This window comes from Castor canadensis, chromosome 8 (assembly GCF_047511655.1).
Source record: "Castor canadensis chromosome 8, mCasCan1.hap1v2, whole genome shotgun sequence".
Taxonomy (NCBI): domain Eukaryota; kingdom Metazoa; phylum Chordata; class Mammalia; order Rodentia; family Castoridae; genus Castor; species Castor canadensis.
This window is the reverse complement of record NC_133393.1, coordinates 99,928,547-99,954,881: the sequence shown is the minus strand read 5'-3', so window position 1 is coordinate 99,954,881 and position 26,335 is coordinate 99,928,547. Positions and strand designations below refer to the sequence as shown.

The window sequence follows — 26,335 nt, the reverse complement described above, 5'->3', positions numbered from 1 at the left end:
ACCAAACAATTACAGAGTACTTGGCAAGGCAGTGAGAGAGGGTGCAGAGATAGAAGAGAAGACCTGAGCATAATAGTGAGCATTCAGGCTAGATCTAAGCTCATTCAAATACAATAGAGTTGATTGAAAACATATCATGAAAACCTGATGGGTCAGAACTGGAGCATGGTGGTGGCAGGCTACCTGGAGCTAGGTCTGCTCCCAGAGCAGCTCTGGAAGTCCCTTGCTTTGCTGAGTCACATTCTGTATGTATGCTTCTCTCTCAGACCACCACCCACCCACCTACTGCACACTGTCAACCTCCCAGGTGCGTGACCCATCTTGATGACCCTAACCTTGATGACATTGCTAATCCTTGGACTGCTGTGTCCACTACTAGCTGGCATATCATTTCTGTGTTTAGTTGAACCACCCATGAGACATTTATTTTGGCTGAGCTCATCTTTGAACTGGACACTAAGAAATCATTGCTCAAATGCCAATTCCAGATTCTGGTCATCTGTGACATTTTGTTGGAAGGGGACAGTGCTGGTAGATGTGATGCAGACCTTGACTGCTCTGGCTTCAGGATCCACACAGACATCAGCTTCCCTTTAGAAACCAGATGGTGCCAGCATCAAGGTTGGCGCATCTAGTTCAATGGTTACTGAAGTCTTCTTTTAGTGAGCTGTCCCAAGTTTGCTCACTTCCTAATCCAAAGGCCTCAAGTTGAAAAGAAGCCTGTAACTGTGTGTGATTTTTATGTCATGTTCTAGCCAAACTTTTATCTATAGATATAGAAAATGCTAAAGTTGGAGAGGATGTTGAACGGCTCTTGTAAAATTGGTTGAGTGACTCAGACATGTGTTTTCAAGGGACCTGCCATATCGACAACAACAGTGAAACTGATGTGGAAGCTGCCACAGATCCATTCCTCTGTCCTTTCTTGGGATCCTCAGGCCCTGTATATTTGAAGGGGAATGTGTATACTTCAGATTCCTTTGAAGCCTATCATACAGGTATGTGGTTTTCTTGCTTGAGTACTGTTTTGTTTCCTGAGAGACTTCTGGAAGTGCTAACTGTATCTCCTTCTCATATGGATCCCAAATTTAAAAAGGTTACAGTCCTGACCCAAGGACAGCTTTAATGGACCACTATGAGCCCAATTACATAAAGAAAAAGGAGTGCCATCCATGTCCTCATCCCTCAGAAGAATCCTGTGAGAAGAACTTCAGTAACACAGCGTGGCCTTCACATGTGAGGAAGCTAATGAACTCCTCTTACTCGCAAAATGAAGGAGCTGCAGTGAAAAGTTTAGGTCTGAACAAGTCCTCTTTAGACTGTAATTCAAGTCCAGAACCAGTGTCAGTAACTTCCAGTAATTCTTTCATGGGTAAGTTTATCAAATTACCAGGTCCCTTGTACTGGACCTGTACTCCAAGTTTGCGTGTAGGAGACAGGGAGAATGTTGAATGTCACACTGGTGAAAAATGATTTCTTGGCTTAATAATGTTACCATGAGATCCTCCTGCTTAGTGGGAGCATTTCTAAATGTGCAGACAGAGGAGGTTTTACTTGATTGTGGCTCTGATCTGTACCTAAGCCCTGGGAGCTTTCTGGGTTACACCGTGTGTGGCATGCAGGAGACACGCGTTTGGGGAATGACTTCAGACCTGAGCTCCTCGGCCATGTGGAAAAAGTGGTTTTGGGCTCCAGCAGCCTTTAGGGTGGAGTTGTGCACTCTGCATGATTGTGGTTTCGTATGTCTGGTGGCTTCTAACTGAACCCATGGTGGAAGGGTGGAAAACAGCATCCTACCTAGCAACAGCTGCTAAGTCAGACAAACTAGACTCCTGTCAGCCAGAGACCCTCACAGCCTTCCAGCCCAAGCTGGTGCTGTTCCATACTGAGTGGCACCAGGATTACATTGTGGGTTTTCTGGTTTAGTCCATGGGAACAATGGGATGAAAGAACTGAGATGGTGCTTTCACTTAGTGGAGCAGTATGGGAAAATGAATCACAACAACGTGCCTTTTTTTTTTTTTAGTAGAATTTTAAAATATTTTACCCAGCTTTTAAGAAAATTTATGTCTTGTCACAATATCATTATTTATATTCCTTCTTGAAAAATGAAAGTATGTTTTGAAGGACTGGGGCAAGAATTTGAGTTAATTGATTGGTATTTTGCTACCATCGAAGAAGAAAAGCTGGGTGTAAATCCAGCTGCTCAGGAGGCAAGAGGACGGAGGATCACAAGTTCAGGGCCAGCTCAGGCAAAGGAAGTTGTGAGACCCTGTCTCAAAAATAAAAGGAAAACAAAAGGAGTGGGGTGGAGCTCAAGTGGTAGAGCATTTGCCTAGCATGCACAAGACCCTGGGTTCAATCCCCACTAGTGCAGGAAAACAAAAAAGGCAAGACAGGAATATTTTGAAAGAAACTTTCTTTTTCTTTTTGAACTGCACTGGGATTTAAACTCAGGGCCTCACACTTGCTGGGTAGGATTACACCACTTGAATCACAATCCAGCCTTTTTTTCTTTGATGTTTTTCAGAAAGTGTCTCACTTTTTTACCCAGAATCAGCATGGACCATGATCCTCCTACCTATGCTGCCTGTGTAGCTGGGACTACTGGCATGCACCACCATGCCCAGTTTTTTTGTCGAAATTGGGCTTAGCTTACTTTTTTCTGAGCTTGCCTAGAGTACTGATCCTCCCAATCTGCACATTCTAAGTATTTGGGATTACAGGCATGAGCCAGCATACTAGCCCTTGAAAGAAACTTTCTATATCCAGGCATAATTAACTGCCATGTTGTTACTCAAATGCCCTTTATAGATAATCATGGGATGTCAAGTCCTGAATCAAGGATTTGGGTTGGGGAGAAGTTAACATTGGCAGACTTGAGAAACTTCATTGTGCAGTGAATAATATTACTGTAGGTCATGAGAAGTGATAAAGAAAGAATGGATACATTTATTCAATACAGATGTCTCTAAACAGTGTCAATACCACAGACACCTCAGTACTACAATGGGACCCATAGGATATGCTTGGAATTCTTCTTACTTGCAATGTTTTGTTGCTTTGCATGCTGGCAAAAGGACCTGTGCACTCAAGGGATACTCTTCTTCCAGGCACATTTGGAAAGCCCCTGAGGAGACCGCAGCTCGAAGCCTGCTCCAGCTACGGGCAGTCACCAGATTGCCAGTCGAGAGCCTTGCACATGAAAGCTCCTTCTGTCCCAGATTTGGACTTAGAGTCAGAGGAAGATGAGAAAGGAAGGACAGATTTTCAGGAAGATAATTACACATGCACCTATAAACAGAACTTAGAAAACTACAGGACTCAAAATTTTCAGTCTTACAACTTGGACACATAGACTGAATTGAGCACCAAAGAAAAGCTTAACATACTACCTCAGTGGACTTCTATTTAAAAGAGACAGAATCCTATGTTTTTAAATGGAGTTATGAATTTTAAAAGGATAAATTGCCCTATTTATACAGATAAACCAAAATTACAAAAAGTTATAAAAAATTTTATACTGGGAGTAACTTTCACATAAAAAATACCTTTAAAAGTATTTTATAACTTTGTTTTATGCAAGAAAAAAGTATCTTATGTAAATTAATGGTATAAAACCCATGACTATTTTATGTATTTTTATAATGCCAGATTTCTTTTTATTGAAAATGAATACTAAAGCCTTTTAAATAATACCTGTCTTGTACCTTTTTTGAATAGATGTCACTTCATTTTATTTTGTGCATTACAATTTAATAAACCTGCCACTTTGATGCCAGCCCCCATTTATACAATAATAATTTTTGTCATTTTCAACACATTTTAGACTTAATTAGTTCATATTGTCATGTCTCAAATTGATCAAAATTGTATTTAACTTATTAAAGTCCAGGTAAAAAATGACTATCCACCCTGCCTCCCAAGATTGTGATGCAGATACATAATACCTGGGTGTATATGGAAGAACACAGTACATGAGGAGCTAGAGATTTGAGGTACATTTATGTATTTATAACTCAAAGTCAAGAAAAAGATTTGTTACAGTCTCATGGAACCCAGTACAAAAACCATTCCTTCAGTCTCAATCCACGTTTCCTTAATTCTAACAATGCCTTATGCTTATCCAAATAGTTCACACTCACTGACACTTACTTTATTATAAAGAGGATCATTTTTTTGTTTCATATTTCTACAACTGAAAGGGCTCTAAAGTGTGAATTTCCACCACTGTTCTGATCATAATGGAATGCTGGTAGAATTCTTTTCTATTCGTATTGGTTTTCTGCTGGATGAGCAGTTCGTGCATAAATGGTACTTCTAAGTGATTCTGCAGCATTCTTTAAGAATTAACAAAATATTTTCCTAAATTGGTCATCCCAGCTTTACTTCGTAGAAACTTAAATATTGAATCTGTTACTTAGCCACATAAAACCACTTAAAACATCTGTTTTAAACAGTATTAGGCTAAAACGTTCTTACATAACAGGCCTATATACACAGAAAAGTGAATAAAGCTAGGTGATGTGGTTTAAAATAATTGAATGAAAGAAACTCACTAAGTTTGATCATTCAGGTGATAAAACTAAACTTTGCTCTTGGGAAGTTTTTGTTCATATGTGTAGTTTAAAGAAAACCCTCTCGCTCAAGATAAATTGGCATGAAAGGAGTTAATGTAGTTTGTTAAGCTTTAAAAATCTATCCTGAACTCAAAGGTGCAGATTTATGCCATTGTCAGTACTTTGAACTAAATTGAAAACAGCTCTTGGAAAAGGAGATTCTTCTCAGAGGACATGCTGGAGGTAAGGTATTCATGCTTTAGGCCTTTTCTGTTTATGAGTCAGGAGTCTGAACCCAGATTTTCCTCCTTTAATTTAGATGCCTGAGTCCAAGACGGAAAGTTGATCCTTCCTTGGGCCACCAGTGGCTGAGAACAGAGAAGTAATTTCGTATGCTTTGACTTTATCATGCTGCCAAATTTTCAAAACCTTATTGTTAATTTGTCTTCATTATTGCCATATGTGATGTAAACATGATCAGGTTTTCAATGATTATGAACTTATTTTAAAAGATTTAGTTTTTCCAGATTTAAGCACAAAAACTTAATGCTTGAAATTCAAAAACTGTATTCTTCAAGATGATATTACCCTTTTACTCTGCTTATGTGTTGAAATTTGTGGATTAGTTATAATCTTAATTGTCTGGGGGAAAGAAGAAGAGCTTGATCTATCTTTGACATAAGAAAAGAATCTACATGATGTTGAGGCTTTATGTTGAATTAGCAATGGATTAGTAGGTATTAAGATAGTCTAAAATAACATTAACTTAGGGGGAAAAGTCAATGTAGATAAATATTGTATCACTTGGTTTGTTTATTGGTTTATTTATCTTATATTTATGGTGCTGGGGATTAAACTCAGAGCTTTGCACATACTAGGCAAGTCCTCTACAACTTAGCTACACTTCCAACCCAAAAATGATTTGGTTTGGTCATGAAGAAGAATGCTTTAAATCTATAGTTTAGTTTTCCTGTTTCCTGTTATAAGACCACTCTGTGGAATACATAGCTTAATACATGTTCACACAATTTTTGTATTTTTTCTTAATTTCACTATTGACACAAATAGTAAAACAATTACCATGTATAATCTTACCTGTTTAAGATTTTGGAGAAGAATTCGTCCTTAATTGTGGCAACATTTTATAAAAGTTATCTATGGAACAGGTAATTTTTATAGCCTTCCTGCAGAAGGAAATCACAAATTGTTTCTCAGGATAGAGCCAATCATACTGTTTTTCAAAATACTGATAGAATAAAGAAAAATGGCTTGGTATTTGCACACTTGAGGTGTTTTAGTCTTTTTGATAATGTGATAGAAGTAATTTGTAACCAACATTTCAGTAGGTGTGCTGCATTGATATTTTCTAAGCTTGCTCTGTTCTTCCCACTCTCGGAGTCTGTAGTGATTGAACTTGTGTAACAGGATAATTTAGAAGTTACTATTTTTTAAGACAGAATTCTATCAGCACATCAAATAACACAGTATCCTGCCAGGAAAACTGTTAGTCTTCCAAGAGGGGTACAGTTTCCTTGTGAATTGAATAATTTCAGTACTCCAGAACTATCCAGTTACCAGAACTTATCTTTTTCATGAGATATGTCTTTAATGTATAGTAAGAAAGTATTGTAACCATCTTGATAGATCTCAGGTTTGACCTGAAATGGCACAGAGGTATTTTAGTTGGTTCTTTCTTATAATAAAGGGTTTCTCTACATATGTTTACGTAATTATTCCTATAGTTTGAACCATATTTTCAAGAGAAGTTTGATAATGGGTTAGGATATCTGTTAATGAAGATGTTTAGTTTTACATAACTTGGCAAGCCCATTCTTATCATTGCAGAATTTCAGGTTTCCTTTCCTACTCATTTCATTTAGTGTCAGGGAATCTGAATTCTTTACCCTGAATTCCATGTCCCCCCAGATATGAGATAGCCTCGAACACAAGAAAACTTTAACAATACTCACGTAGCTCTCTATAAAAATTGCATTTCTTGATTAAAGAATTCGTAAGAATACATTTTAAAGATTAAAATGAAGCAATTCACAGCTATTATAATTTAATTATTAGATTTCTTTACAATACTTTTCCCTTTTTCATACATCTTTACTGGGTTTCATGATTGGTTTTATTGAATGAGTTTAACTTTTTTCTTAAATCAGCTTTGAACAAAACACTTAATACCTACATGAGACTATTGGCATGGCTTTGATGAGTTGATGAGGGTTTTTGTTTGGTTATGCTTTTTTGCAGTGCAGGGGATCAAACCCAAAGCTAGACATGTGCCCTTACCATGTCCTCACACATTAGTGTGGCCTTTTTTGACTTATCGACAACTTAGAGTTGAAATTCAGTAATGCACTTGATTATCAAACATTCTATTTACTTAGTTGTGTATTTTGCTCAAGTGATATGAAAATGAGTAAAATAGTCCTTGTCCCAATTACCAGGAACAGGAAGCAGGTTTATAATTGAATAACTGATAATGCTGTGTGTTAAATACTGTTGCCTAGTAGTCCTCTGTGTCTGGCACTAATTTTGTATCTAAAATGTTTGCTTTCTAACTGAACCACCTGGAAATGGTATATGTGCCTCACCCAGCATGTTCTAGACTAAGCTGATTATCTGTTTTCTCCACCTGCATCTCTAAACAATTCCAGTTCTGGCACTCTGTTGAATCAGCAGTGGTCACCATTCTTGTTTGATTTTGCACCTGAATTGTCTTAAAGCTGTCATACCTTCCCTCTTATCCCATTGCTGCAGCTAAAGTTCAGACCCGTCTCTGTCTCTTGCAGCAGCATCTTAACTGATCACACCCCTCGTCTTACTCAACTCATTGTCTCCACTGTTACCAGAAATATTTTTCTAAAATAGCTCTGAATGGATCACCTTCTTGTTTAGAAACCTTAAATGGCTAACTTGAAACCCTAGTTAAGGCATCATAGAAGACCTTTCCTACACTGATCCCAGCCCACCATTCTTCAAGCCTTGCCCTCAACCTACCCCCATGTCACCCCCAACTTTTCACAACCCACACACACCTTGTGCACAATGTCTGTTCACAAACCAAATACCCTTGTTCATAATGCTATCTTAAGCTCAATAAGCATTTATTGAATGGTGACTGTGCTGGGTGCTGTCTTATGTGAATGGCTGTAATAATAATATTAAATTTCTCAAACTCCCAGTTAAACCATATATATGTGAATTGTTTTTTCTCATCTCTAACCTGGCAGAATCAGGCTTCTCCTTTAACACCACGCCTTCACTTTTATCCCAAGCAGAGCAACCTTTTTCTCATAGAACTCATAACTTATTGTGAGAAAATCACAGGCCAGCTATGATGTTATATTGTTATGCAACAAATACTAAAAACAATGACAATAGGACATTTTCTAGAAAGAAAGAAATGAAATGCTTTTGTTTTAGATATAATTTGTCCCCAAGGATTTATGTGTTGGTCCCTGGTGTGATGTTAAGAGGTGGTGGGGCCTATGAAAGGTGGGGTCCACTACAAAGTGGTAGGATCATTGGGACAGTGACACAATTCTCAGATGGAATTAAGTAGGCTTTGTGGGACACCGTTAGTTCCTCTAGTGTGAGTTGTTATGAAAGAACAGGACTGGCCCCTTACCACACTGTCTCACCTTGTGATCTCTCTCACATTATGATGTCATCTGCTAAAGCATCCTCATCAGAGCCAGCCCAATGCCCTTACACCTCCAAAACTGTGAGCTAGTTAAACTTTTCTTTGTAAGTGCCCAGCTTCAGGTATCACAGCAATGGACAATAGGCCAATACAGAGGTTAAGAGTTCTGGGTTTTTTCCTGAAACAATCATCAGATGACGTAGTCTAGCACTTAGCAGGAAAAACAGCTAATGTGCAGTGTGCTAAAGGTCAACAGGTAGCCAAGTGTGTCAAGAGATCTAATTTTTTTTTTCAGTAGGAAAAGTGAGTGGCTTCATGTGAAAAAGTTTGGAATTTATGTGGGACTCAGGAGATGTCACTGGAGAGAGAGATTGTTGCTCCATCTGTGATCACTAATATCTTCACTGTATAAATACAGTAAGCAGGGTCCTATAAAGCAATATCTACCTTTCCTTAACCTCATCTCTAGATTATCCTGTCTTCTGTTTTTCCCATTCAAACTTCTTTAAAGCACCATTCCTTTTCAAGCTAGGATGATAAATACCAATATAATTACTTGGTATGTTTATAATCCTTATTGTACCACACTAATATGCTGTTGCATACTCTTACTAGTCCTCACATTCTCTTAGTTCTCATATTTTGCTGATTATTTTGGGGGAGGAAGTTTGGGTTTGTATTGAGATAGTGTCCTGCCATGTAGCTCAGTCTGGCTTCAAACTCAGGATCTTTCTGCCTCCAACTCCCGAATGCTGGGATTTCAAGCATGTGCCACCACCATGCCCACTGCCGATCATTTTTTCTTGATCTCTTTCACTGATATTTCTTTTGTAACCAACTCCTTAAAAAGCAGTGTTGTTCAGAGCCTAATTTGCTTGGAGTGTCTGATGTCAATCTGTGTATCCTACTATACCAACTTAATTTTTTTATGTGTTTGGTGCATTTTTTCAATCCTGTAATTTTCAGTCTTTCTGTGACATTTTTGAAGTATGAGCCCATTGTTATGCAGCTTCTAAAATAGTGAAATTTGTAGGAACAGAAAATAACGTAGTGGTTACCTGGGATTGGGGTTAGGAAGACATAGCAGTTGCTGCTTAATGGGTTTCAGATTTGCAATATGAGAAAGTTCTAGAGCTCTGTTCCACAGCAATATGATATATACTTAATGGTACTGAACTACATGCTTCAAAGTTGTTAAGACAGTAAAGTTTGTGTTACTTTTTTTTATCACAGTAAAAAATGTGTTGTAACCAGAATATTCCAGACTGATACACTCTCCCACTTGCTGAGCTTATTGGCTGTCTCTCTTATCATTAGTTTTGGTTATGTGCTTTGGAATTTTTGTTTTCAGGCTTACCTTTTTCCTTTTCCTCCTTTTAAGTCATCTCGTTTTCTGTGATTTATTAATTGTTTTGAGGTACCACTAGACCCTTGGTCTAGAGCCCAGGTTCATATGAGAAATTGAGGACATGTGGGCACTTATCTCATTCAGTCACAGAGCTGGCAGCCAACTTGATTCAAGTCCAATCTGCCTTCATCAAGCAGTACAAGTGCACAGCCTGGCATATGCTTTACACCTTTTCAGTGGGCACTGCCTTTTCAATTACTTGAGTGAAGAGCCCTGCCCCACTGCTCAGTTCCATGCCGTGAGTCTGCCTCCATTCACTGCAACACCTGGGAAACTTTGGCTCATGGTCAAACTTCTGGATCTCTCTGCCAGGCACCTTACTTAGGACTTTATAGACCCCTAACTATAGCCTTTGCTACTGATGTTTCTTTCTCTCTCCCTCCCTCTCTCTCTCTCTCTCTTTGTTGGTTTTGGTTGCTGAAGTCTGGTTCTAGATATGCCCTTGAGTGTGGCTGTGTCTCTAATACATAAACACACACACACACACACACACACACACATACATACATATATATATCTTTGTTGGATGAAGGTGAAGCAAGAAATCATAGTTCCACACTGACCAGGAAGGGATCACCTATTTGAAAACTGGAAGTGATTGAGAGAGGGAAACTGAGGAAGATACCAAAGTTGTAGTTGTTGTGATAAATGGATGATAACTCCACTAACCAAGAGACAATATGATAAGCTTGAGGAAGGTAATAAATTTTTATACAATTTGAGGGAATTATTAGAAAACAAAGTATAGATTTCAGCAGAAAATTCTACTGTTAAAAGTGTACAAAGTTCAAAAGAGCAAAAAATACTTCAGAGGAAAAGTTGGGAATCATTAGACTAAGTTAGAATGTAAGTCTTGATAGGTTACAGTTTCTAGAATGATAGATAAGACAACCAAAAAGGTAGGGGACAGATGAAGTGGGATTAACAATGAAGCTTTGAAAGAATTTTCAGAAATATAAGAGAAAATTTGAAGCAAAAAAGAGATTTAAAATGTATTAAGTTGTCTATTATTGACTAATCATTCAACAAACATATACTGAGCATTTTTTATAATCAGGCATTGTTCCACCTGCAGAAATATAATAACCACACAAGTAAAAGTTGCTGCCCCCTTTGAACTTATAGTGGAGGAGAGATAACAAGCCAAATTAAATCTATATACTATGTCACATAGTGACAAATGCTAAAAATAAAAATAAAGCAAGAAAATGCATTTAGCAGTATCAGAGGTAGGGACTAAATTTTTTGAAATGGTGCCCAGAAAAAATTCACTCACTTTAGCTATGTCCTAAAAAAAGTGAGGGATTCAGCAATGCTAATATCAGGGAGAATGCACTCCACACAGAGAAGACAAATTGCAAATGCACAGGTGTTGTTATGGGAACAAGTAACAAGGAGATAGTAGACAAGGCAGAAAGAAGGAAATAAAGCCAGACAGGCAGAGGCCTTTAAGTTATAGGATTCTGGCCTTTTCTCAATGAGACATGGACCTGGAAGGGATTTGATCAGAGGAAAGACATGTTTATGAGTTTGTTAGTGCTGAACTCAGAGCCTTGTGCACACTAAGCATGCATTTTACCACTCAGTTACACTCCCACTCCAGCACTTAGCAGGTTAATTTACTGGCTGTCTTGGTAAATGGCTAAAGAGGACAAGGTTGGAAACAAGGAGAGTAATTATGTGACCATTTCCATAATCCTAGCAAGATGTGATAGGTGCTTGGACTGGTGGTATAGCTAAGAAGATAGTGAGGATTATATTGTTTGTATATTTTTAATTTAGAGTCAACAGGATTTGCTGATGGGTTGCATGTAAGGTTTAACAAAAAGTAGAGTCATGGATTATCAAAAGTGTTGCCTGAGAAAGGTGGAATTAGTATCAAATGTCTAAAGTCAGATGGTGAACCTCATGGAAGTATCTGGTTTTTAGAAGAGAGTGTCAGCTCAGCTGTAGACAGATGCAGGACTTCTGAGTCATAATCAAATAGAAAAGTCAAGTTGGCACTTCAATATGTGAATCTGGGATGTATTTATAAGCTAAAGAGTTATTAGCATAGAGATAATATTTAAGGTCTTTGAACTAAATTAGTTTACTTAGGAAGTGAGCAGAGACAGAAAGGAGGTCCAAGACTGAGCTCTGAGACTGCACAATAAGCAGTTTGGGACATGAGAAGAATCCATCTAAGCTGCTTGAGAAGGAGCCAGAAGTTAAGTAGGAAGAAGAGAACAGGTAGTAGTATTCTTGGAAGTCAAATAAAACAACATGTGTCAATGAGAAGTAAGTAACTGACCATTTTAAATTTGCTAAGAAAGACAAGCACTGAGAACCTATCAGTGGGTGTACCCATGTGGAGCTTATAAGCGACCATAATAGAAACATGATTAGAATGAGTGCAAAAGAGAATAAGAGGAAAGAAATTAGATACAGAAAGTACAAAAAATCTTTTGAAGACATTCCACTGTAATAGAAAAGAGAAAGAGCCATCCCAAGAGAAAAGCTAGGTAAAAAGAGTCTTGTTTGTTCATAATCCAAAAGATAAAAGCTCAGTATATTTATGGTAATCAGAAAGATACATTAGAGAATTAAAAACTGCTGAGGGGTGTGTATGTGTGTGTGTGTATATGTGTGTGTATGAGAGAGAGAATGAGATAGGGAGACAGAAATAGAATTGCAGAGAATAATGGTTAATCTTGTCAATTCAATTGGATTGATAGATGCCTAGATTAGTAAAGCATACTTCTGGATATGTCTGTGAGGGTGTTTCCAGAGACAGTTGACATGAGGGAGAACAACTGAGGGAGAAGATGCCCCTGAATGGCAGTGTCCAATAGGTTGGCAGCCCAAATGGAGCAAAGATGAGGAAGGAGAAAATCAGCCAATGAGTGCAAACTCCACTCTTCCCAAGCAAGCGTGTCTATTACTGATTTTATCATCTATGGACATCAGACCCCAGCTTCTTCAGCCTTTCCACCTGGACTCACACAATAGGCCTCCAGGAAGTTTCCAGGCCTTCAGCTTTGCCCTGGGACTGGATCATTTGTCCCCCTTGTCCTGAGGATTCCAATTTCTTGGACTGAGAAGCTGCAGGGTTCTCTGTCTCTCTAAGCTGGGGGCTTCTCTAGAGAACCCTGTGTAATAAATGTACAAGGCCAGACTTTAATGCATCTGTTGGCAGCCTTAACAATGAGTTGGCAGTTCCATGCTGGTTATCAGGAAGGAAATTAAGACTAGATGCAGTACTGATACTGGAGACTGTGGTTATGTAGCTGTGGGAACTTGTAGGATTCTCGTCTGGGTGTGTCTGTGAGTTCTCTCTTCTATTTTCTCAGAGAACTAGAAGCCAACAGAGATTGAAAATAGAGAAGGCGCTATTAGGTATTTGACACTAGCAGAATGGAAGAATTACAGTAATGAAATACTTGGATGGTGTCTAGACTTCCCTGTGGGCCCAATTGAGCTTGATATACCATTATGGTATCTTTTTCTTTAGTCTTGTTGTGTTGTGCAGATGCAGATGCAGGCATGCAGAAGGCAGAGAGTTGGATTTATACATGAGTATAGTTATGCCATGCAAGTCCAGGGAAGCAAAGGGGTAAAGGAATTGAAAATTCATGCACAGATACTTATAGTGATTAGCCGTGGGATTTACCTGGGGAAGAAGAAGAGATGAGAACAGTGATTTTACTCTCAAGAAGATACTATTATGTTCAAAGTGTTACTGGAGTAGGAGTCTTACAGGAAGTATCCTGTGTGTTCTAGAATCACTAACATGTCATATATTTCAAAGTTTAGAATCCTTCATTGTTAATGATATATTTTCCATTTTACAGATGAGAAACTTGAGAATCACAAGATCCATGTTGTTGATGCATTCCTTCAATAGTCATTGCTATGGAAAGCTCCAACAGAATAAAGGCCAGCTATGGTCTTTAATTTGAGTGTTCATGTGACCATGTGAGATCAATGTCAGTAGAGCTGTGGTGATAGAACATAGGCTAAAGTGAGTTAAAAATGGTTCTGAGACAAAGATAACAAACGTAGACTGTGTTACTGAGTATAGCAATGAGGGAGTTTGAAAAGTGAATCTGTACCTTAAAGGAGGCACAAAATTAGAATTGAGTGAATTTGTAAAGTTAGAAGAAGAAACTAATGAAAATCATTCTTACAAATACAGCCACCTTAGCTAATTGAGAACCATAACATCACAGATGGATTTTATAAGTGAGTGAAATAAAAGTCTGTTTGAGAAATTCAGTCATGGTGTATATGTTGTGACTGGAATTAGGAATTCCTAATTCTCAACTGAGTACTTTTCAGGGTTAGAGCTGGTGAACCTTAATGTCATTTTTCATCATACACGATGTCCCTATCCTATGCCCAGATAAAACTCAGACAATGCAGATACCAGCGCAGTGCTTTCTGAGGACCATAAAAGATGGCTCATAAACACTGGCTCCCTACCGACTACATTTAAAAGATGGATGCAGGAGAGGTAAGCTAGCTTTTTAATGATGTGTCATACAATTAGATCACTACTTCATGACCTGTTTAAAATTACTAAAGTTAGTCAAATTATATATCTATCTTTCTGTAGTCAAGGAGTATCACCAGATTTCTGAAAGAGGAGAAATAAATAAGTAAAATGTACTTAACATCTAATAGTTACAATTGAGTTTATTTTTAAGAAGGCCACATTTTTAGAAATGTTTATGGGTATTCATCATTGGGAGACATATGTTAAGGGGATAAAAATAAGGGAGAAACTTTCTAGTATAAACAAATAATGCAAGACCCCCATCAATGCTTTTTATTTGTTGGTAGAAACAAGCATAAAGAATGTTCTACAAATAAAAAAATGTTTATAATTTAGTGACAGATACCGGTTTAGTGGTGCAATCCTAAATTTAGGAGTCAGACATATCTGGAATTCAGATACGCTTTATACCCAGTTACCTAATACAAATTACTTAAGGCCTCTTAAGTTTCAGGCTTACTATATTAGACATAACGCCTACTTTCCAGGTTTTCTGTGAGGTTTATAACTAATGCCAAGGGTAAGGTTCTTAGCACTTATGCTAAATAAAGATAACTACTACTATGATTTCTTTCTTTTACTATTATTAAAATACACAGGGTAAATAGGAAATATGGTGTTTTTTCTGCCAATAAAAATCTTTGACAAATTATTTGTTATGGAACAATAAGACCTGTTGCTATACTTACCTTCCTTATCTCACTCTGGTATTTTGGATTTAAATGAAAATCCATATTTATGATTTGGTGGAGTACAAAGATTTGGGTTCTTCACCTGACTTGATGCTACACTTTGAATATTTCTGGAAATTATTTCTTGTTTCCTCACTTGTAAAATATGGTTAATAGAATAAGTATAGCCTTTGTTCCAGGAATGTTGTAGGGATCACAGGAAATGACATACACTTGAAAAATGTGTACTGCTCTATAAAAGCTGTGTGGATCCCACAGGTGACACTGGGTTCCTATATTGCTGATGCTTTATGAGTGGTCCTAGGGCAAGTCCTTTAACTGCTCTTGGGATCAGCAACAGAGGACCTAAAACTGTCTATAAAGAAAAGCTTAATTCAACTGCAAGTGATCAAAGGATTTTGTGAAACTACCTTCACCAGAGTTTATTCAGAATAGGTAATGTGACCTGCTCTCTAGAAGGTTGCAGTTGCATTTCAAAATGGAGTCCAAAAATACTGAGAAAATGAACTCTAGAGACTTTGTTTTCTAGGATTTGTACAATTTTGAGAGAGACAAAAAGAGTGGACTTAGCTTTATGTAATCCAACAAAGACTCAGTGAGTATTTTGTCCACAGAAATGTGCTGTCATAGTCTACTGGGGAGGGAAAAGGATGCTTTTAAAGATGAGTAAGGTAAAGAGATAGATTCTTTCTTACTCTACCACTACCTCAGTGTTGTCCCTGTGGGTGTCAGAGGGATAGTGTCCAGAAGCCAGAAGGAAAGTGAGTGATTCTGATTGTAAACCATTTGCCAAAGTATCTCAGTAGTTTTGGGAGGTAGATCTTAAAGAATAAAAGATTTTCCTTTCCTTAAAATAAATTAATCCCCAAAACTTTGAAAAACAATTTTTAAAAGTTTGTGAAGGATAAAGAATGAAAATGGACTTTTATATTCTGTGGTACAAATTCTCTAATCATGCTATAAAACCATACTTCTATTGCCAGGACAAAATAACTGAGAAAATAAGCTTAAAAGGAAAAAGGTTTATTTTGACTCATGGTTACAAAGGTTTCAGTTCATAATCAAAATCTTTGGGCCTATGGCAAGGTCTTGATGAGGGTGGGGGGTGGGTGGAGTGGAGCAAAACTATTCATCTCATGGTGGTTGGGAAGCAAACAGATTGGAGGAGGCCAGACTTCCAATATTCCCTTCAAGGGCATGTCTCCAGTGACCTAATTTCCTTCTACAAGAGCCCACCTTGTAAAGGTTCTACCATCTCTCAATAGTGCCACAGGTTCAGACCAACACATGGGCTTTAGGGGGACATTTAAGATTTAAGCCATAACATATGCATGCAAATATAATGTTGAGTACCTGTGGAACTGAATATATGTCTCTCTTACTTCACTTCTAGAATCTTCCTGCTCTTCTCTCCAGATTAGAAATAATCTAAAAGATTATTTCTAATTAACCTTACTTTGCAAACAAATCACATTGTGGCCAAGTCATCTTGTAACCCATATGAGTCATGATATCAGCACAAAGTGATCCAGATGTACAGTTTTGGATATATAATACCCAGAGTAACCATCAAGCATGTAATGACCAAAGCATGCTGGGTACTCTATGACTCAAATATATGGAGTTGGAGACTCACAATGACTAAGGGCTACTGTGATCAATCCACACAAACACAAGAATGAGAAAGCAAGAATACTGTGGCTAACCACACTGTGACCATAACACACAAGGTGCTTGGTAACCAAGACTTTGCGCCATGACAAAATATACTGGGTAAATGGGGCTCTATAACCAATATTCTAAGACCAAGACATATAGCAAAGAGCACTGTGGCCTAAGCATGACATGATCAAGGTACACTATGACCAAGGTGTGCCAAGTCTGAGACCTCTGTAACTGAGGCAAATTTCGACCAAAGTCCATGGTTCCCAAGGAGGACTGTGACAGGCATACTATGAACAAGGTGTACTTCAGAAGCTTCAGGATGGCAGTATGGAAATCAATGTGTGCTCACATACCAACAGAGCCAGACTCATAATCTAAATGTGTGAATTGGGCTAGATATGATATATAAGGGAATGGCAAGGACGCCAATAGGTACAACCACATTGGTCAACCCACTCTGGGAGCTTCCCTACTAATTTGGGAGTTCTTGCATAAAATTGTGCCCTACACAAAAGTGTAGGCATGAGAGTCTTATGTATTCTCATGAAGATCACCTTTTGTTGATTTACCCTGGCTCCTTCAACTTGGTAAAAGGTGGAATATTTGTATGATTTGAAAAGAAATCATAGTATCCTCAATTTGGACCTAACTTCAGACCAGGTGTTCTTATATAAGTGATATACATTTATATATTTAATCCAAGTAAAGTGGGGAGTCTAAGTATAAAAACAAGCTATAAAGCTAACTTCCTTCTTTTTAAATGCAGGCTGTCAGAAGGGAAAACTTTGAAGGGGTTTCTTGGTTTCATTACTCTCCACCCTTGCCCCAGGGAAAAACAAAGTCTACTTTTTAGAGCCAGGTGTTCCTCAGAGTTAAATGATAGCAACAGGAGAGGATAAGCTTGCTTTTCTTTTCAGAAAATAATAAAAATGTACACTGACTTTGTTAACATCTGTAATTTTAAGCATATTGCAAAAATAAAACAAAGAAAAAAAAACATGATGTCTAGTTTCCATTCCGTTTGCAAATCTCACACATCTATAGAAAACTCAACAACTGGATCGTCAAAAATGGGGTCCAGGTTTACCTTCACTCTCACTCCACCTTGTTCCTACAGATGCTAATATAAATCAATTAGGGGCTGACACAGCAATTGGCTGCCTGACAAATGTTCCATAATAGAATAGCTCAAAAAAAGAATGTGGAATTTCTGAGGTGCCGGTTATAACGCTTTCAATATAGCTGTAAATTCCATGCCATGTCAGCACAGGTGGAAAGCTGAGTCGTAAATAAAATGTTTCCCCAATTCCTAAAGAGTTCCCTAGATGATTGAGCAAAGAAAGTTGTGATTTAATTCAGCCACTTAAAATCTATGGAAGTAAAATCCAGACCTTCATCAAATTCAGACCCCCAAAAAGGTGGGGGGAGAGGAATATGTGTGTAGCGAATGGAAGAGGGAAGAAAGAAAAAGAGTGCTGGCAGCTAAGTGTTCCAATGAATATGGACTACTCCAGCTGAAGCAATTAAAGGACTCATTATTTGGAAAATAGTAAAAGAAAAGACCACAGCTAGACATGTGCTCAGTTTCATGGGAGTGATTAAAGGAGGCACACCACTTCCCCACTCCCTCCATGGACCACAGCTTGTCATGCATGCAGTGACTTAAATTTTCCACTGTGTTTTAATGGCTAGTGATGGAAGCACTCATGATTCATGTTGCTCTCCCAGCCCTTTTTCCATTTGGAGAAGCCTAGTGGATTTAAGCCAATTACCTTCTTTGCTTGGGGAATGGAGGGAGAAACATAGTTTTTGCAAGTTTTCTCTGGGACCCTCCCCAGCACTATACTACTTCTTGTATTCTGCAAAGCTTTTTAACATAACTGAAAGAACATAGCAGGCTCACTGTTAATATAATGAAGAATCAACAAAATGAAACAGGTGTCCTCAAAGATGAATTTTAAGACACAAGATAAATAGAGCAGTATTAGTAAGTTTAGATGAAGTCCTAAAATTTGAATATATCCCACGTGACTTTTTAAATATAGTATCATTACTTCATTTAACTGTCTCTTAATTCCCTGTAGTTTTGATGTCATTATGTCCAAGTATGCATTGATAATTTATGGGAAAGATAAAACCTTCTAGAGATATGAGTATGGAAACATATTACTATCTGAATTGATGTTAATGCACACCCTTTTTTGCCGAGAGATGCCTATGCAGACTAAAAGAACTTGTATTGCCAAGATAGTAATTGGTTTCATTTTTATGTTCTTCCATTTCACATTTTATCTAGCTTCTTTGCAAAAGTTATGAATATCTGTGTGTGTGTATAGTTGTGTGTTTGTTCAGTTCTGAGTATGGTCTTAGGACACTTCCACTAAAGATACTAAGTATTATAAGTATATCATTAAATTTCTCTCTGGTGTAATAGCTTTAAAGCTATTGCAAAGTTTCTAAAGAAAATATGGTCCATTATTTGCAAAATGACAAATACTTTTCATATTTCTGATTTGCAGTTATGCTTATTTTTCTGTTCATACAACTATATATGACTTTCCTTAAGGACATCCATAATTTCTAGTGTATCTGAATTTCACAATTATTTATAAATTTCTTAACTCTCAACCTTGAACTTCAATAACCCTAATTCACCAGGTATTTTGATGATCAGTTTTGTCAGTCAAGACCAAACCCTTACTTAATAAACAATTAAGCATAATTAGCTCCTGGTTAGTTTAATGCATTTTTGTTAACATATTTTGAGTATGTATAGTACCTCCTACCTCCCACCCTGGTCTTCCCTTGATAAAGCATCTTAGACAGAGATGGGAGGCATGAACAGTGGAACAAATTCTTCTCCACTTTTCCCCTTTGATGGACTGTTAGGAGACTTACTAATTTCTCTGCTATGATTACTCCAAAGATGTCCTGCAAGACTGAGCAATTTGTCACAAAGCTACTAACAGATCGGTAATATTCTATTATGTTTGCTTTTCTTCCTTTCCCACTGTACTTCCTTTATTCCTACTGCCACTTGCCTGGGATTTCACCTCCCAATCAAATGTTAACACATAAGGCATTGTTTTTCTTGGGAACTCACACAAGATATTCTCAGCCTGTGCACCAGATCCTCCTTCCTTCTCCAGGACACTTCACCAATGATCTCTCTCTCTCTGGGTTCTGCATTTTTCTTATAAGGAAACAGACCATTGTTACTGCCCATATTAAAAATAAGAATGTGAATACCATCTGGATGCCATTTCTTTCTCCATCTGCTTGATATTTTTCTTTTTTCCCTTTCCCTATTTTTCACACCACAGAACTCTTGGAAGAGTTGTATCTAATTCCTCACCTTCTGTCCCTTCATGAGCCCACTTCTGTGTTTATCTCTTCTCTAAATTGCTTCTGATATGTTCACTTATGACTTACATGTTTCCAAATCCAGTGGTCATTTAGTCCTACCTCTACCTGATGTGCCAATAGCATTGGATAATTGATCCATCCACCTCCTTAAAACACTTTCACCTCCTGGCATGCAGGATTTTTCCTGGTTGTGCTCTCACCCCAAGGCCTGCTGCTTCTCACTTTCCTTTAGTAGTTCAACATATATTCCCAGTCTCCTAATACTGGAGTCCCTGCACTCAGCCTTGGACCTCTTAACCTATATTGTCACATTCCATGACTTTAAATACCACCTGGATGCTGATTTTGCTCATATCTGTATACCAGCTCAGATCTCTTCCCCTTTGCCATCTCGGCTTAGATATTTATTAGGCATCTTGATGCCAAACATCTTCCCCTCTCAAAAACTGCTCCTACTATAGTATTCTCATTTCCTTTAATGGTAACTCCATTCTTCCCTAGATCATATTTTTAAAATATTAGTCAGTTTTTATTTCTCTCTTCTCTTGATACCCTATACCCAACCCATTAGCAAATTTTCTTGGCTCTGCTTTCAAAGCAACTTCTTACCTCATCCACTCTGTCAACCTATTTCAAGCTGCTCTCATCATCCCCTGAATTACTTTAGTATACTTACTGGGATCTCTGATTTATCACTGTAATTCCTCAAGTTATTCTCAAGAAATCTATTAAAACATATAGATTATATCATTCCTCTGTTCAAAACACTGTAATGACTTCAGAGTAAAAGATAATGACCATTACTTTTGTCTTTAAAGTCAGGCACAGTCTGGATTACGATTACCCTCTAACAGTATCCCCTGCTGTATTCTCTCATCCCTCACTACTTCTAAGCACATGGACCTTTTACTGTTCCTGAAAGTACTAACCAGGCTCTCATCTCAGAACCGTTGCCCTTTCTGAGTCCTTGCTTCTATTTACCTCTCCTTTCTCTCTTCCAAAATGGTCCTCTCCTAAATATCCACATGGCTCATTCCCTTCTCCCCATCAAGTCTTCAATCAAATATTATCTTCTATGGCAGGCTTCCTCTGTAATTTATCTGATAGCAATTGCTCAGCATTTCTTGCCCACATTTAGCTTACCTTGCATTTTATTTATTATCTCTTTTCCTTTACTAGAATGTAAGATCTAGAACTCACATGAAGAAAGGGGCAGGGATGCTGGCCAGTGGCAGTCATGGAAGTGCTCTCAGTGCTATGGCTGTACTCAGTACATGGCAGACACTTAGTAAATATCTACTCATCAGCAACACATTGCACTTTCCTCATCACTACATCTCCCATACCTGACATGATGCCTATTAAATGCCTCTCTCCCACCTGGTGACTAGTTGGCAAGGGCAGGGTTAGAGTCTCCAGTCCTTTTTGTAGTATCTGCAGGTATAACATAGCACTGGCATGGAATTGGATGGTCAATAAAGATTTGTCAGAAAACTGACAGTAGTTTTTATGTTACCTAAATTATTCATTTACATGCATTTACATTGAATTATCTGCTAAGGTTTAAATCATGTCAATGAGAAAGTCAAGAAGTTGGCTTTTGACTTAATCCAATCCTTTCATAGCCTTTGCCTTGGTTGTAGGAGCCATTAAATCTAGTTAGGTACAAACACAGTAGCAAGATTTGGGCAGCTGTCATCACTTAGATAAGGTGTGGTGCTAGAGATCATGTCCCTCCTTACTCTGTTAGACTCTGAACCATATGGATATCCAAAACTAAATTCCTCCAAATGCCTCCTACAGTATTTCTCCATTCCCCACTCCCTTTGTGTCCTTTTAAATAAGATAATGCCAACAACATATTTTTCTTATTGTTGTTTTTATTATAAAAATATGCAATGCAAAGATTTGGAAACTGAAGTTAAAAAAAAGGAAAAGAAAATTCAGATCATCTTCTATCCTTTTGTTCCAGGAAAACCTATGTCCATATCATGTTCATGTACTATCTATCTGAAATCTGATCACACTTTTCACCTTATTTTCCACATAAAACACATATGTACAAATACAAATAGTACTAAATACACTACATGTGGTTTAAAACCATATATAATACATACATGCACTTTTGAAGAATATATATGGCTAGTGGAGTATTCAGGTGGTAGAGTGCCCAACTAGCAAGGGTGAGGACCTGCATTCAAACCCCAGGGCCTCCAGAAAAAACCCCAAAATAAGAATACATGTATATCATAATTTAATCATTTTCATGTTGTTAGAATTTTAAGCTACATAATTTTTCTCTAATGAAAATAACACATTAATAAATCTTATTAATTTGCTCAGAACAGATATCTTGAAGAAGAAATATCAGATCAAATAGTATGTATTTTTATAGCTTGATATATTTTGTCCGGTTGAAGGAACTCACCAACTTACAAGCAACTAGCAGTGTACATGACGGAGAAAGCCTTATTGGAAGTACTGTGATGTCTATAAATTTTTGACAACTGAGATGTGAAAGATGAAATCTCATTGTTATTTTAACTTACCTAAAATTCTTCAATGCTTACTATATGCCAAAAACTTTTTAGAGCACTTAAAATAAATTACAACATTTGATCCTCATAATAACCCTATGAAGTAGATACTATGGTAATTCCTATGAATATCATTATATTACAGTCAAAGAAAATTAGGCATAGAGAAGTTAAGTGCTTCTTCATGGGCTAAAATGTTAAACTAAATATTTTACTCTAGGTTAAAAAAGAATTTTAGCTTGCAGATAAACCTGGACTTGGACATTATTTTAGTATAGAGTCTGGTTGCTTAATCCACATGACAAAATTGTACCTTTACATATGTTTATTAGTTCTTTTTATGAATATTTGAATTTACTATTCAATATATTTTTTCACTGATCTTTTAGAATGTTAATCTTTTATTGACATGTAAGAAATATTTATATCTTAACTAGAAAAATAATTTGTGATGTAGTTTTCAAATGTTTCTTAGGTGTATTGTTTATCTTAACTCTATGAATAGCAAGCACTATGGCTGATAGAACTTTTATATGTTATGTAATCGAATATTTTACTTGCTTCTTTCATGGCTTCCACTGTGTTGTAAAGGAAGTCATCTTAACACAGATATAGAAATCACCATCTATATTTTTCTTCTAGTTCTTTTAGCAGTTCATTTTCACATTTAATATTATGATCCACTTGGAATTTTTCTTGATGTGAAGAAAGAACTTACAGATGATTAAACAATATTCTGAAACAATTTAGTAAACCAGTAATTCATTTTCCACTTACATGAAATGCTTCCTTTATCATATACTAAATTTTGTATCTACTCAGTTCAGTTTTTAAAGTTTTAACCACCCTTAATTTGGGGAAGGCATATTTCAAGGTGCCATTTTATAAGTTCTTTACTTTTTGCTTTGGAAAGAAGATGAGCTTGGACTTATTCTATAAACATATACATCATATATAAATATAAAAACACATATGTAATTGTCTATAAACAATTTCTTTGGTCCTCTTTTCTTTGTACAACAAAGAATATTTGTCTAAGCTATAAAGTTATTATGTAGGAAAATGATTATTTAATGAAAAAGGGTTTAACCAAAAACAACTATGTAAATATTTTCAGTTACTATAGTACGTAATAGGTAATGGACCATCATTTAAAAAACATTAAAGACAGACAACAATTTGTCTACTTAAATTAATTTAAATAAAAGAGCAATTATTTGTTAATCCTCATAGTTCTAAACAAGATCAATATTTCCATTTTTTTGCAAGGAGGGCAGACTCTCTTGACACAATGAGGCAAGGCCTCAAGGACTTGCTCACATTGCTGTAGCCCACCATTTATAGCAAGCAGTTTAAGGATTCCTAGTGCTTCAATCAGTCTAGCCTGACAGGTGGCAGTCACCAGATGAGACCAGATGAGAAAGGTGTTCTAGAGATGGTCCTAACTTGTGTCTCCATGACATTTGCTACCTCTTAGGTTTTGACAGCTCTTTCTGGTTATGCAAGGAATCATTGGCAGGCACCTCAAACCTAAGTGCTGGTGCCACTTCAGGCACTATGACAAAAAGGCTTAAGATATATGGCCTCCTATGTCTTACTCCAGATGCAAATTATTCCTTATCTGAGCCACATCTAACCTGAAACCTCTCAGACACAGGTAAGTATGTGCCGCCCTAGATTAGAGCTGCTGGGTTCTAGGTCTCTATGTTCTCAGAGAAAGTTTGCCTTTCATAGAGCAGTAATACAATGTATGTGGCAAGTTATTAAAAACCAGGAAAACATACTCTTGAAGCACAGAAAGAAAAGTAAAAAAAAAAAATCTCACCATTACAAATTTATCTTGAAGAATTCATTAACAAAAAAAACCATGTGTTATTATTCAGGGTTTCTACACTCATGCCCCAGACATCTTCTGGTGGTTGCTTCCCATCATTCTGCAACAGTGTCTACACTCTCTTTAGCTCTGCCTCACAAACAGAAGCTGTAGGAGCCATCACTTTTGGTTGTGCTGCTTCATTCTCTCATTTTCTCTCACTCTCTCATTCTCTCCTCCTTGCATCAAATGTTGTTCACTTTACAAGACATCTCAAAATCTATTTTTTGTTTTTTGTGTTGGGGACTGAACAGATGATCAGTCAGGGCCTTCCACATGCTCTCTACCCTCAGCCCCCCAAATCTATTTCTTTTGAGAAGTCACAAAGACTTCTTTCCACCACTGTCTACACTGATAGCTGTTATGGTCTTCATTACTTGTTTGAACCTAATTTACCAAATGATATCACTGGTTATTTTTTATATGTCTATATACTGTTTGCATAGCTAGGACCATTAGTTCTTTGCTGTGGTATACTACATATGTGCCTTTTAAACTCATCTTTTAAAGCTATGTCAGTGCCTCAGTTAATCCTAAACAAATTTTTGCTTAATTAAATTGTCTTAGCACACATTGTATCTCTGAAAGTCTAGAAAGACACTTAAAAGCTCTCTCAAACCTGTCCTTCACTTTATCATTTACTTCGCCTTTCTTTTCTTCCTGTTATAGCCCTTTGTACCCAGGGGCTGCTCAACAAATGTTAATGGCTATGATCTTTTCAATCAGCAATTTGTAAAGTAGGTGATTATTGTCTGTAAGTGACAAGGGAGACACTATTTTCTATTTATGCTAATAAAAGACTTGACTTAGGAAGACATTATCTACAAGCCATGAATGGCAAAACTGAACTCCTTCCCTTCTCCAAAGCAAATATGATGCAGATTTAGGAGACAGAGTGACACCTAACGTTCAGGAGATGCCCATTTGTGTTTCCTGTTGTTTCCTCCTGCATTGATTCATGCCTGTGCCAGCAACATAACCTATAAATAATAGCATGTCTAACACAAAGTGGTAGTTGCTTGCCGTTTGTAGTACAGGACATCTGATTCCAGCAGCATTTGGTTGTCAAGTGTATTGGTTAATCACATGTGCAACAGCAGCTGTATTTTAATTCTTGCCCATTTCAAAAGCAAGCCATTCAAGATGGGAGAAGTGTTATGTAAAAACACAACTAAGGCACATTTTTTTAAACTTCTAAGGAAAATGATGAATGATGAAAGAACAATTTTTTTAGGCACCTCTGGTGAAATCTGACTTCTTTGTATAAAATTATAGGTCTATAATTTCAAGAAAAAATGAAAGCTTTAAGTTTTATGTTTCATATGACCTATATAATAATAACTTCTCCTAAAATGTCATTATCAAGAGCCAAGAGGACACCTACTCTTATGTGGTCAATTATTATTTTTTGAACATGGAGAATGGCCCTGTGGAAATAGTCTGTCATCTAGTCTCAACTTCAACACCTCCAGTGGCAAGAATTTCACTATATCTTGAGGCACATACAACAATATAACATGGCAATCAGTTCTTGTCTTAGCTTTGTTAAAATGTTGTAGAACAGATCTAATGATAAAATGTGTATGAAAGCATTTTGAAATGTATTTGTTATTATTACTACAAGGCATAATATATACAGTAAAGCCTTTAGTTAATCTGTACAATATAACTTTTGAAAGCTACCTGTAAATGCTGCATAACACATATTGAAAATTCTGCAGGAGACTAGCAATTCTAAAGTATAAAATCTTTGGAGTTGCTAAAGAAAAGTTGCCCCAAAGATCATTGAAATTTCCATAAATGGTTCATAGCCAGATGGCAAATACTTCAATTTATATGTTTTATAAATTATGAAGCTATATTATTCATACAACATGAAATATTTACTATGGTGTAGATGTAGTTTACCTAGGAGCATGAGTCCATAACTTTAAGACAGTCTCAAAATAAGTTGATTTTGAAAAAATGTGAGATGAGCAAATTGGAGAATAGAAAATAGGTGATTTAGGTCTGGAGTTGCAAAAGATATAATGGAAAAATTCTCGG

The 26,335-nt window shown here is 37.0% G+C and overlaps 1 protein-coding gene across 2 annotated transcripts in view; it reads left to right on the top strand.

Annotated features, from left to right (window-relative positions):
• Lrig3 (leucine rich repeats and immunoglobulin like domains 3) overlaps positions 1-18,694 on the top strand; it is a 62,197-nt gene extending 43,503 nt beyond the window's left edge. The window contains exons 16-18 of one of the 2 annotated variants that reach the window (XM_074083784.1): positions 855-998; positions 1,097-1,372; positions 3,114-18,694. In XM_074083784.1, the coding sequence (XP_073939885.1) occupies positions 855-998; positions 1,097-1,372; positions 3,114-3,358 (665 nt within the window). In that variant the 3' untranslated portion in view covers positions 3,359-18,694. The remainder of the gene's footprint in view (positions 1-854; positions 999-1,096; positions 1,373-3,113) is intronic. The other variant, XM_020151987.2, reaches the window with a different exon arrangement.
• The last annotated feature ends 7,641 nt before the right edge of the window (positions 18,695-26,335 follow it).